We start from the raw sequence: 13,793 nt of genomic DNA on the forward strand, positions 1-13,793 counted from the left end.
ACTGGTGCTCCATTTCCTGTGTAATGCTGACAGCGTCAATCTAAAATTCCTATCATGCAATATGAGAAATTTTATAGTCCTTGTTTCAACAATACTTATAACTCAAATGTAGCTTCTCAAATGTAGCTTCTCAAACTTGTAGATATTTTCATTCTTTAGTTTAATGCTATACAAACTGGGATATGGTTTAAATCTGTTCATAATCTTAAAAATAATTATATACATGTTTCCAAAATCCCTAGAGTTCTGCTATTTTAAGGTAAGGAACTTCACATAACACTTAACCAGAAAGCAAACAAGGCAAAAATTCTACAAATTACTGTAATCATCACTCAATGTATAATTTTAATATCTATTAAATGGACAGCCAAAAAGCAAACCAAAGATGCATTGTTTGAATCCTTCCATACAATTACTATAGTACACATTTCTAGATAAAAGAACAAAATAAATCAGTAAGACACTTTCTTCTACTGAAAAATATAAGAAACCATTAAATTAAAATGTTATGCCCCAGACTTACAATTTTCCATGATAACCCACTTTAAACAGCATACTACTATATACACCATTCAACACTAAAGTGCACCGTTAGACAAATGTGCTTTGTGCCTCTACTTTAACAGACACACACACTAGGAAATATTTCAGCGGAAAACCATTTTAATCAAACCGTTAAAATCTTAAAGTTAAGAAATTTTATGCTTTAATTTTTAAGCTTACAATGGTTCATATGCACAGCTCTCAATTACAAACTTGCGTACACACTGTGCTCTTGCTGAACAGCTAGAAACGGCATATCAAGCCACACAGTGTCATCCTTCAAGGTACATCATTCATCTTAATGCCTTCATTGATCAAAATTCTACCTTGATGTTTCAAGATATCTAGACCTTCAACCTGCCTGGACTTACGAGAAAACAGAAGTTAGCTTCCTTATAGCTGCCTACTGGACATTTTGATCTCACCAAACAGACATTTATCAGAGGGACAGGAAAACTGTTTCACCACACAATCATCATTAGCTGGTAGTTTCATGCATGAGTCTTTTCACTGGTGGTCTCTGACATGGAGTATACTGTAGGTACATCTTCCTTTAAGCTCAGTAACCTTCCAGATACAATGAAGTTGTGTTGTTGATTTGTTTTTTTTGTATGTTTGCTGTTTGGGGAGCAGAGGGGTTGCCACAGAAACTTTTACCTCCTGAATGTTCAATTCAGATGAACTGAAACTAAACTACCATTGTGCTAGAGGATGCTCTGTTTCGAAGAATGGTAATATTTGTTTATGTAGTTTACTTACAAAGAACGATTCTCAGAGTACATACATTCAAGGATGCCCACTCGTCTTGGTGCCTCATCCAACTAGGTCACAATACCCAATGTGTTATACAGAAAGGAAATATTTGCTTAAAAATGCAAATGCCACACAGAGCAATACATTGGTGATAAGCACATGCACAAGCAAAATTTGAGTACTTGTGCTTGCAATTCTGTTCACAAACAGCTTCCTATCTCAGATGATAGTAGGATAGGCCTTCAGTGTTCAGTGTTACTCCAGGTCTAGAAATATTTCCTTAACACACCTACTCATTTGAGAAAATGACACACTGGGCTAGCAATAAAGAAAAATTTGCCCTTGCGCCTATTTGTATGCAGAAACCAAAATACTTCACAGATGTTACACACAGAGATTATTCAGATAACATTCTGCACTTGCAACAATACTGTATATAAAATTTTCAGGTTAGAAACATTCACCACACAATCAGTTTATTTAGACTGATGTTACAGTTTATTATGGCAATCATGCCAGTAGTGACCACCATAGGTAAAGATGCAAACACTCTCTATTATATCATCTTGTTTTATTATCCTCACAGATTTCTCAAATATTGAACTTTGGGATGCTAAGGTTCTATACTTGGTCCATATTGACGGTAGTTTTTGAAAATTCTGAGCTTCAGTTGATTCTGACAATGAAAGGAAAAGAGTGGCATAAAAATAATCTTTCCCCGCTATTTAAACATCGTTAGTCACACTATTTGAATAGAGCTTGGTCAAAAAAAAAAAAGTCTGAGGTGTGAAAGCTGACATGAATGAAGCGCTGCTTGAGGAAGACGGTAACCTGACTTTGTTTTTCAAAGAGTCATTGTGATTTAACATATCTAAGTCTGTTTGAAAATTGTTGACAATGCCCTCTGACAGAGGCAGGATATCCAATCAGAGGGACCAGCAATCTGATCCAATATGGCACTGAGCTGGACATAATAAAAGGAAACAAATCTCATTTACAGAGGGCTTTTTGTTGGAATTCAAATATAAACATGCTACTGTGAATCTCTAGTCAGCAGCAAGCTAAAAAGGCATTTTAAACAATACCAATGAACAGTCCTAAAATATTTAAAAACATCTCTGTAGGTGCTGTGTGATTTACCCCAAGAAATCTGCATAAATAAAAAAATGATCTCTCTATAAAAGGTTACCAAAGAAATCATTGAAGCAAAGCTCACTTGGGAATTCCAGCGACCCCTCATGCAAATACTGTATTCCTTTCAAAACAGTTAGGAGGGGTGAGGGGAGCAAAGCCTGTAAGGAGCAAGAAAAGGCTGTCAGGATCTATCCAGTTAAACTCAGATGGCTAAAAACTGGGACTGGACAACAGAGGATGGATCACCCGATAAATTGCTCTGTTTTGTTCACTCCCTCTGAAGCATCTGGCACCAGCCATTGTTGGAAGTCAGGATACTGGGCTAGATGGCCCATTGGTCTGACCCAGTATGGCTGTTATGTTCAGTTCTTTGCATATCTTGTAGCAAATTAAATTTTAAGAGATTCAACAACAAGATCAAGCAAGTGTCAAGGTTTTTTTACTCAACTTCACAATCTACTTTTGTACCAGCTATGGTCATGCTCAAGTATACATTTTTCATTGCACTTGGCTATGAGCTATTTGGAGAGATTTGTCTGAAACTCTTTAATTGCTGAATTATCTTAATTTCATAATGCTATAGTTTCTATAGTCAACAACTAAGAAAATGTGCATGTAATTTCATATTAAAATGGAAAATGGCATCAAGAGTAAATGATGCCAAAATTATTTGTTACACAAATTCTAATACCATATAAAGGCACTAATCTTTTGTGACACATATTCAACTTTACACACGTTCTGACTTCTTTTTCCTCGAGGATTTTGAAAGACTGAGACAGTGACTTCACATTAAGTACATTATTATTTAATTTATATTATCACAGAGCTTATGAGTCGAGGACCAGGACCCCATTGTGCTAGATGTGTACAAATACATAACAAGATGACCGCCTTGGCCCAAAGAACTTACAATCTAAGTGTAACTCTTACCATGCTTGAAGCACCACATCAAGACATCATCTTTCAACCAACAACCAAGTAGCACTCCCTTCACAGCCCATGTGCAAAATCTGAGTCACCCGAAAGAGGATGTGTTATGAAGGAATTGCTTTCTTTAACCTCTTAGGATTCTACAATCACTCCTTAAGAGGCATTTTCAGCCCATTTTTCCCCCATCTCACTTTCCGGTTATTTATGTTATCCATATGCAACACTCACAGGCCAATGAACATAAGATTTTATAAGATTCTCATCACAGAAGGCAACATTTTAAACTGTAAATTTCAGACTAAATGTGTTAAAACAGCTGTTTAGCAAATACAAAACTCAGAATTTGATAACAGAAATGTTTGAGGAGCAAGCCATAAGCATATTCCCAGGTTTCATGTACGAGTGCCTATAACCAGTGTGGGTCTTTTGGACACTAATGTGAAAGACTTAAAAAAACATTAATTTTTTTGCAAGTAGATAAAACCAAGATATCAACCCTGCTGCAAAGAAAATAACCTCTGCCTTGCTTGAGCTTACATAAACTGACTTATGAATCTTTAATACAAGGACAGTATCAAAAGGTTACTTGGAGGTTCAAAATGGCTCTCTTCTAATCACTAATACTTTTCAAAACATGTTTCTAGCTAGCATTGTTAAAAATGAAAGCACCTCTTTTTGTCATTTGTCAAATATAACATCCAAAACCACTTCCTACTAAAATACAAATATTTATAGAGTCTTCTGTTTAAGCCTGCAAAATTATCCTGGAAACAAGCTGGAAAATTGGCACAATTCCTGGTTAATATGAGCAGCGCTCTCATACCAACTACAGATAAATGTTTGGGTTTTTTAAATGGCAATTCCTTTCCAGGGATACTGGAATAATTTTTATACTTGGGGTGCTGAGAGCCATTGAATCAAGCTGTAAACCCTGTATATAATGGAAACCACTTCAAGCCAGGGAGTGCAGTAGCACCGGCAGCGCTCCCAACACCCCTAGTTCCAGCATCTACGTTCCTTTCTGCTTGAAGCTGAAATTTTAATTATTGTTTTTCATTTTTTACATGTCAATATGCTCTCTCCTCACATTGCATTTACACTAGAATTCAAAACATTTTGGTAGATACCAAATAAGCAGAAAACTAAATAAAGTAGGCAGGAAAATCCTACTGATGGAGGGGATTGCCCAGAGATAGGCAGTGGGGCCCGGAAGCAGCACACTGACAAGAAGCTGAATACTACAGTCTTCCCCCAACCTCATTCCATTATTCCCCATTAACATCTCCCAGGTATATAAATATCTCCAACTACTTTTTCCTAACAACCCTGAAGGAGGTGGGGATGGGGAGGGAACATTACACTCAAGCCTACAAGCTGAGTAACTCCAGTCCCCACTCTGCCTCAGCCTTTTAGTGGGGAAACAAAGCTGATCACAGGAGTACACTACTCTGCTCGATACACAGATATCCAAGCCATGGGCAGCCGGTGAACCAGTCGTTGGGGAAGGCTGGCAGCCGGTCCCTCCCCTTCTACCCAAGGCCCCATCCCTTGCCTCCCTTTATGTCCCCTCCCCCGCAGGAGCCCAGAGCACTCCTCTCCCACAACCTCCCCCACACACACACCTTAGTCCTGGGCCACCCGAGTGCCCCCAACCCCAGAGCTTTAGGCAGGTCCCCAACCCCAGCTCCAGAGTACCCCAGCCCCAGAACTCTGGACAGGTCCCCAACCCTCAGCCTGAAGCTCTGGGCAGTGTGGCTGAAGCACCCCCCAGCCCCAGGCAGCAAAAAGATTCCCATAAAAGTTAGATGCTGGAGTACAAACCTGGTACTGTACAACTGCCCAGGATTTCAAAGCAATGTGACATGTCACTTCTTAAATAGCCTGTTTTCCAAGTAATACTCTCACAAAAAAAGTGCAACAATTTTCAGCATCTTTTTTCAAAAAATGTAATTCACAGGCTGACTGGACAGCGTAAATTTAAAACAAATGCTTTCCACGGTATGTGAAGATAAAGATTCAATGAAAGATAGTTAGACACCTAAAAATAACTAATTTTGCTTAAAGAAGGATCTCTTTATAAATATATCTAAGTAAAAAACACTACTCCACCAAGTTGCCGTGAAATGTAGTCATTTAAATTTAGCTTTTTGTAGTAAAGAAACTAATGGATCACTATGTGAAAAGATACATTATCAAGCGTAACTTTTTCTACACAAGCATTTTTCATAAATATCTCGACTATATTTAATAGAACACCATATTTAAAAAAATGCTACATTTGTCAGAATATCAAGAAAGAGGGACACTGAGGTGTCAAGCCATAAACACTTGCCACAGAAATGAAAGATCTAGATGAACACTTTTAATAAACCTTTATAACTGTTTTACAAGAAGTGTTCTCTTTGTTACTGGATTAACTCCCAATAGGAAAGGTCTCATTAAAAGTAAAATTCATGGTGTGAAGGATACATTATTGTAAAGAACATTTGTAATGATTTGTATTATGAAGTGGTGCATAATGAATTACAATGAGGTTTCAAGCTCCATAAACTGTAAAACCTCATCAATTTAGTTAAAGTTATGACTGTGTCTGCTGCTACTTTTAGGAAAGTACAAGAAAACTGGTAAGCGTAAAGACTTAAAACTGTTAAATTTCTCAGATATCTAAGTTATGAATAATATAACATAGGCCATCCATGAGGCGGGATACAGTTCATTTTATATATAAACAGTAATATAAATCATGTAATTTCAATTAAGGCCAATTCTGTCCTCTGATACAGGTGGGCAACTCATTTGATATCAAATGAGCATTGTGTAGGGGCAGAATTTTGTTCTTACTCTATTCTCTTACGTAGGCTGCATTAACTTAAAATGAGATTCATGAGGTTCACACCAAAACACACTTACCAATACTGCAAGATCTTTAGCTTCCAAGCCAAAAACGTTCTGCCGTTTCACTGTCAGCAAATCAAGATCTCTAAAGTCGTCATCGTCATCCTCAAGGAAATTAATGGATTCTGCTTTTGGAACCTTGTTTATTGAAGGAACTTCTTCCTCTTCAGATAATTCCTCTGACTCGTCGCTCTCTTTATCAATGACTTTGTTGGGGAGTTCTTTTTCCTCTGGTTCTTCTTTTCTCCCCTCTCCTTTCATTCTTTGAACAGTAGATATCTTTTCTTCAAAATGAGTTCCTCTTTCCTCCACCTCTTCATTGCTTGCTAAGGAGCATGCATCTTCACACTGCCCTGTCCCCTTTGGGTGGCTTTTTCCTTCCAGTGACTCATTCACAGACAATTGTTTCTGGGCTTTCTGAAGAAATCTAACCCGAGGTGCCACTGCAAGTCCAAGGGAGCTAAAGCATGGGATTAAAAATAATAAAAAATTAATCTGAAACTGAAAACCATTCTACTAAGTTAGAAATGATCAGCAGGGGTCTGCGTTTAATTTTGATAATGTTTTTTGTTTAATGTATTTTGACTGGAGTACGTACAAACTAGAATCTCTTGATTTTTATTTATTTTTTTAATTCACACACACACACACACACACACACACACAGAGAGAGAGAGAGAGAGAGAGAACTGGAGAGTCAAACTGTTGGAAAAATGCAAGCCAACAAATATGGGGGGAAACAACTGGAAACATAAGGAGCTCATTAGGAGGGCAATGCTGAGAAAACTGTACTCCCAAAAGAAACCCAGAGTGACAGCAAATGGCAAATTAAATTACATTTACAATATAATATGATGGCATAAATGACAATGCAATTTAGTACTGCAGAGGGAAAAGATTCATGTCACACACCAAGGAAACAATGGTATTCGTCATTGCTGAGACTGTACCTAAAATATTGTGCACAGTTCTATGTACCTTGGTACCAAAAAGACATGGAAGAGTAACAAAAATGATTAAGGCTAAAACTACACAAGAGATTTTACACATGTCTATACATGTGGTTGTGCCTTACCCCACCTATTGTGTGCATCTAAACCCCAGAAGCACGTATCCGAAGGCAAGTAGAGGACGAATAACCTAGCATGTTGAAGGGGTGTACGGAAGTACACGCTTTAGGCTATGGTACAGTATGTGCCAGTGTGTAGTGGGAAAAGGGGCACCAACCTGAGTTTTAATACTCCACCCCACCCCCATTCCCACAATACAGTGAAGCCTTTCCTGCCTGACACTTACTTACACAATATTAAACTTTTCCATGAGAAAAATGCCTATAGTTGCCACAAGGAAATTATTTGATTTCTGGTTAAATAATCAGAGCCTGTTACCAGCAACAGGTTAAAATCCGTAAAAGGAAATGGAAAAGGTTAACAAAAGAAATAGAGTATTCTAAGGCCCATGGCCAAATTTAAAATGAATAAAGAATTTTTATGCAGATTTTAATTTCTTTAAATCATTTCTAGTAACAGCTTTCTGGTGGTGAGAGCAGAACTTGTCAAATGCAAGATTCTCAGGAGCTGAATTAACCAAGTCAGTAGTTTTACTAGTTATTTCTGCTTTTTAAAGTAAAACCAAGTCTCCATTCCCCCAAGAAGGCCCCATTCTACATGGCTAAAGGAGCATCTCTAACTTTAAGTTGCCCCATATTTTTTAAAACTCAACCTGGACATGGTTCATCTGATCTTCTATCCACCTGCACGCACACTTATCTGTTCTATTCCTACAACCTAGGACAATTCTGACCCTTCCATACACAATCTGGAGTAGGATGCAGAGAAAGAGAAGTTACTTACCTCACTGTAACTAGAGTTCTTAGAGATGTGTGGTCCCTATCTGTATGACATTGCAGGTATGTAAGGGCTCCACACACCAGAGAATTTTTGCAAGCAGTTGGTCTACACCTGAGTCCAAGGGTGGGTGACATGCGCTGATTACCACCAGGTAAACACATATTGAACTAAGGAAAAAGATCCACCTTGAGACTAAGGTTACGTCTACACTACTGCGGGATCGACGCTGCAGTGATCAATGTACCACAGGTCAATTTAGTGGGTCTCGTGAAGACCTGGGAATGAGAGGAATAAGCTAAACCGACAGGGGAGCGTCTCCCGAGCGCAGTGTAGACACCGCAGTAAATCAACCTAAGCCATGTCAACTCCAACTACGTTATTCACGTAGTTGGCGTTGCGTAACTTAGGTTGACTTACCACAGTAGTGTAGACACAGCCTAAGAAGATAGTCTAAAATAATGGGAATATCTGCTGTCTCTGGAGATATATTATTTTGCTGGGCCCAGAGAGAGAACTGTTTCCACTTGGCTAGGTAACATTTTCCAGACGTCCTTTCTATTATTAAGAATGGTTTGCACAGCTTCAGAGCATGAATGTTCTAGGCTTGATGCCCATCCAAATACCAAGCAGAGAGATGAAGCACCTCCAGGCTAGGATGCCTGAGTCTGCCATATTCCTGGGTCAACAGGTGCAGTAATGGCCGAATGCTGACAGATGGATGGGATGACATTTGTAGGAGGCTTGGAAACCAGACTGTCTTAGCCATTTGGGAGTGATGAAGATGACTTGTTCCCTGTCCTGTTGAATCCTCAGTAGAAGCCAAGGTAGTAGTGGGATGGGAGGAGAGGCACAGCTCAAGGCAGTAAGAAAGTATTGCCTCTGGAATGCTTTCTTTGAGCTACCCTGGAGTAGTTTATTTGCATTTCCTCTTTGCCTGAGAGGAAACAGGTTCCAATAGGGGGTTCCCCACTGAGTTAAAATGCTGTGCACCATGAATCATGCCACTCCCACTCCTGATAGATGGCAAAATGTCTGCTGCAACTGTCTGCCAATGAATTTTGAGTTCCTGGAGGGCCTGTCAATAGGGTGATGTGGTTCTCGATACACCAGTATTATAAAGTGACAGCTTCTATACACAGATTTTGTAGAATATGGTCACTAAATTTGACATATCTACTGGTTTGGAGACAAGAATGAGGCCAAAGAGAAAAGGTTACAACTGAGGCCAGGAGGTGGTAAGAAAGAACTGGGGAGGCTGTTGGTCAGCCCTGCCCCTTATACCTTCAGTGTTTGGCATAGGCCCAAGCATGGACCTACAGACATTGCTTGCAAAAATTCTCTGGTCTCAGCTACATGAAGCACATATGCACCCATAGTGGAATACATATACAGACAAGCACTTGAAGAAAAGTTGCTGTTTCAGTGTCTTGCATCATCCATCAAACTCTCTCCACTTTTCTGTTTGAATCACTTTAAATGTCTCCTTAAAGCTTTCCTGAGCACCTTACCAATATAACCACAAGAATAAGTGTTTTATCATTTAAGACACTTCTGTATATATGATGGGTCACCATCATGAATCCTTCACAACAGTATTACCTAGCTTTGGGGCTCAGGAACCCAACCAATCAACATGCACATTCATGCCTATAGTCTCTAAGCACACTCAGAGGACAAACTAGCCAAAAACACAAATATTACAAAGTGTTCAGAAGTGAGAGTTTAATTTTCCAAGTGTATAGACAGTATGTACTAAAGTCCTTTATCTTTCCCCCCACAAAAATACAGTCTAGCCAAAACTTCCCTTCTGTCAAACTATTAAATTTACTGAATGCCCCTTCCCTGTTGGTTAGTAGGGCATTCAGTACCTATTGGCGAAGTAAATACATTTAGTGTTTTTTTTCCTTTGTGGGTCATTAACAACAACTGAATTTCCCCACAAACTCTGAAAATGCCTGCCAGTTTGTAGGACCATTAAATATTTTATACTGCCTGATCTTCTGTATTCTCAATCTCAGTACATTCAAGATTATATATTACGTATATACACATTCTTCCAGGAGCAATTAGCAGCAACGGGATTTGAGTGAGGCATTTCAGAGAAAAAGGGAAAGAATGATAATTTGAGGGAAGTTTCCGTTCAGTACCTTGTGCACATTCACCAAAGACCCATTAGTAAAAGGATTTATATGCAACATACTTGTGATATTAAAGGAAACAATTATCTATCTTAAAATAATTTTAGCATTTGACTATTAATTGACTTGCAAACAAAAGTGAACTCTACAAATTAATTTATTGGCTAAGTGGAACAGAAATGGTGAAATGAAGCAGATTTAAGAGGCAGTAGTCCCTAGCAGCCTAAATCAGGATTAGGGCCCCATTATAATAGGCACTGTACAACATAAATGAAGCAATGATTCGTGCCTCAAAGAGCTTACAAACTTCTGAGTGAATAAGTCAGTCAATCAGTTGTAAATGCTAAACAAATGCTAATTTTGCAGAGAACTTTTCCCATTTTCCTAACAACATCTTTGCCACACAAGTGTGATTTCAACTTTAGGTAAAGTCCTGAGAGTGCTCACTTACTCTACTGCTATATATTGTACCATATAAGTCAGGGGTAGGCAACGTATGACACGCGTGCCGAAGGCAGCACGTGAGCTGATTTTCAGTGGCACTCACACTGCCCGGGTCCTGCCCACCGGTCTTGGGGGCTCTGCATTTTAATTTAATTTTAAATGAAGTTCCTTAAACTTTTTAAAAACCTTATTTACTTTACATACAACAATAGTTTAGTTATATATTATAAACTTATAGAAAGATGTTCTAAAAACGTTAAAATGTATTACTGGCATGCGAAACCTTAAATTAGAGTGAATAAACGAAGACTCGGCACACCACTTCTGAAAGGTTGCCGACCCCCAATATAAGTAATCAATTTTCATGTTTGCAGTTTTGCCAAATATCACGATTTCATCATCAGTCTCATATCTGGTGTTTTTCTTAAGGCCCCAAGATGCTAGAATCCAGGATTGAAAATCTAAACTTTCATTTTAAAAAAAATGAAGTTTCCAACCCTCACAGCTATAGAGAAAAGATTAAAAATGAGGACTGCATCCTGCTCAGAAAGTGGAAGGGAAATTAAATGAACTATTTTTTTTTTTAATCTCAATATTTTGGGGGCTGTGTCATGATTTTTGAGGTTGACAATACTGTTTTTGTAATTCAACAAGAAATAGTATGTACGTGGTTTCTGATCTGGGACCAGGACCTAGTGTCACTGTCATCTGCAAGTGATAAAATTGGTTACCAATTCAAGCACTGGTAATTTTTTGTAAGGCATTTAACAACTCTACTGAAGTTAGATGCTAGTTATTTGGATCCACATGACTTTTGAATTAATAACCAAACCCCTCCACTCAGACTTCCTTCTGAGCTGCAGATTATCCCCCTCTATATCTCAACTTCACAACTTGACAAGTTAAAATTACTGAAATGACTATTTACAAGTAGCTTATTTTTTAGCCGAAAGGAGGCTACAATACTTGTAACAATAAATACTTCTCTTACTTATGCTATGGTACAAACATTTACACAAACACTTAACTTTAACTATGTGAATAGTGCCATTCAAACTAGTATTTGCAAAGCTGGGCCTTATTTCTTATCTCAGTACTCAAATCTCTAAACAAAACATGAGAACACCACACAACTATTTGCAGGTGCCTTTAATCAGTGAAACAAATAGAAGATATTTACCCTTTACTTTCACACTGGATTAATACATTCAGTACACAAGTTTTAAAGTTAGTCCTGGAACTTTAATTGTAAACTGCCTATTCATGCATTTTATTTAACCAACTCTTGATTACACAAGTGACTGCAGATTTTAATTATTTATATTACTAAATCTTCCCAATTAATTAACAAGACAACTGTCTTGTTACTCTCAGATAGCCACACAGGCCATGTCCTTCCAAAATACCCTGCACTGACTTGAAGAATGGTTTTTGTCTTTATAAAAATTTTACATTGGACAATTCTTTCTCAGAAATGCCGTATTAGCGATAAGGACTTTCAGTTCTTTTCCTTTGCTGCAATTTGTTGCAAAATCTGGAGTCTATAATAATCTCAGTGCAGTTGCAGGACTACTGGTTTAAAAGTTAAAACTAATGGAAGAAAAATGAGTCTTCTGATGGAGTTGTTCAGGTGGCAGTTAATGGTTCTTTGACAAGTACAGCTACATATGCATGTCAGATACTCAAATCAGGACTATACCATCCTTCCCTGGTTCCCCACGCTCCCACACCTTGCACCTGTTTAACCAAATCAATTTAGAAAGTGATTTAAACCAGTGAAATGTGTATGTATAGTCAAGACCTCAATCAGAATCTCCAAATCTCATCAGTCTACAAGTGGTCACTCTACAGTAATACTCATATTTCCCCCTCAGATAATCTCATGGACTTTGTCTTCACTGTGTTAGGAGATAACGATCCCTTGTCTCTTTGATGGTAAAACAGGCTGAGTGCCAGATAGCTTGGCAAGGTCAGCACTACACCTCTTCCCTCTGATTGACCTTGCCTAGCTTACTTCACGGTAACACTAAAGTGCTGTCGCTCTATTATGTTTTTACAGGGGGAATTCATGCACATGTTTCCCCACAATAAAAAAAATCTTTTTTTTCCAGTGAAAAGACAGCCTGAGAAGACTTGTGGCATCTACCTTTGAAATCCATCTCCTTTTGTTCTCACCGCTATGGAGCCTTCCATGCAACCTCCACAACTCTGCCTCCATGACTCCGTGACCAGGGATGATGTTTAATGGCAACACTTACAATTAAACTTGCAGGACCCGGTAACTTACACCCAAGAAGATTAGAAGTACCAACGAAGGAGCGCTCACTCATTAATGCTGATCTTTAACAAATCTTGAATGTTGGAGATGTTCCAGAGGACACATAAAAGGCTAATTTGCCACTATTTTTTTTTTTCCAAGGTAAACAGGATGACCCAAGTAACTGTTTGCCTGACATCAATCTCAGCCAAAATCATGGAAAGACCAAAAGGTATCAGGATTAAAGGGTGGTTCAATAATTAATGTCAAATGGATATGGTTTTATGGAAAATAGGTCTTGTCAAACAAATTTGATATTTTTTTCACAAAACTACTAGTTTGGCTTATAAACATAACACGGTAAAGCATTTGAGTTCATACCACATGGCATTCTGGTTTAAAAATTAGTTCTATACTAAATCAAAGCAGCACATATAAAATAGATTAAAAATTGACAAGTAGAGTTCAGAAAGTAATTGTAGATGGGGAATCGTAACTCAAGCAATGGATTTTTAATGGGATTCCCCCAAGGGATATGTTCTTGACCTAATCATATTCAGTGTCTAACAATGATCTGAAAGAAAATATAAAGTCATCGCTGGTAACATTTACAAATGACAAAAATCGGTAGAGTGGGAAACAATGACAGGCCAGTTATTCAAAATTATCTGGGTTGCTTCACAATTGGGCTCATCAGAACATCATGTGTTTTAATACAGCCAAATTCAAGATCATACAGCTAGGGATGAGTGTAGGTCATACTTACCAGATGGGAGATTGCATTCTGGAAAAAAAGCAACTCTGACAAGGTTTTAAGGTTCTTGGCTGATAACCAGGTGAACATGT

The 13,793-nt window shown here is 38.2% G+C and overlaps 1 protein-coding gene across 1 annotated transcript in view; it reads right to left on the reverse strand.

The window, feature by feature from the left end:
* Nucleotides 1–13,793, reverse strand: part of DDX10 (DEAD-box helicase 10) — a 308,585-nt gene that overhangs the window by 221,384 nt on the left and 73,408 nt on the right. The window contains exon 13 of the mRNA XM_034758827.1: nt 6,274–6,718. Within this exon, the coding sequence (XP_034614718.1) occupies nt 6,274–6,718 (445 nt within the window). The remainder of the gene's footprint in view (nt 1–6,273; nt 6,719–13,793) is intronic.

This window comes from Trachemys scripta, chromosome 1 (genome assembly GCF_013100865.1).
Source record: "Trachemys scripta elegans isolate TJP31775 chromosome 1, CAS_Tse_1.0, whole genome shotgun sequence".
Lineage (NCBI taxonomy): Eukaryota > Metazoa > Chordata > Testudines > Emydidae > Trachemys > Trachemys scripta.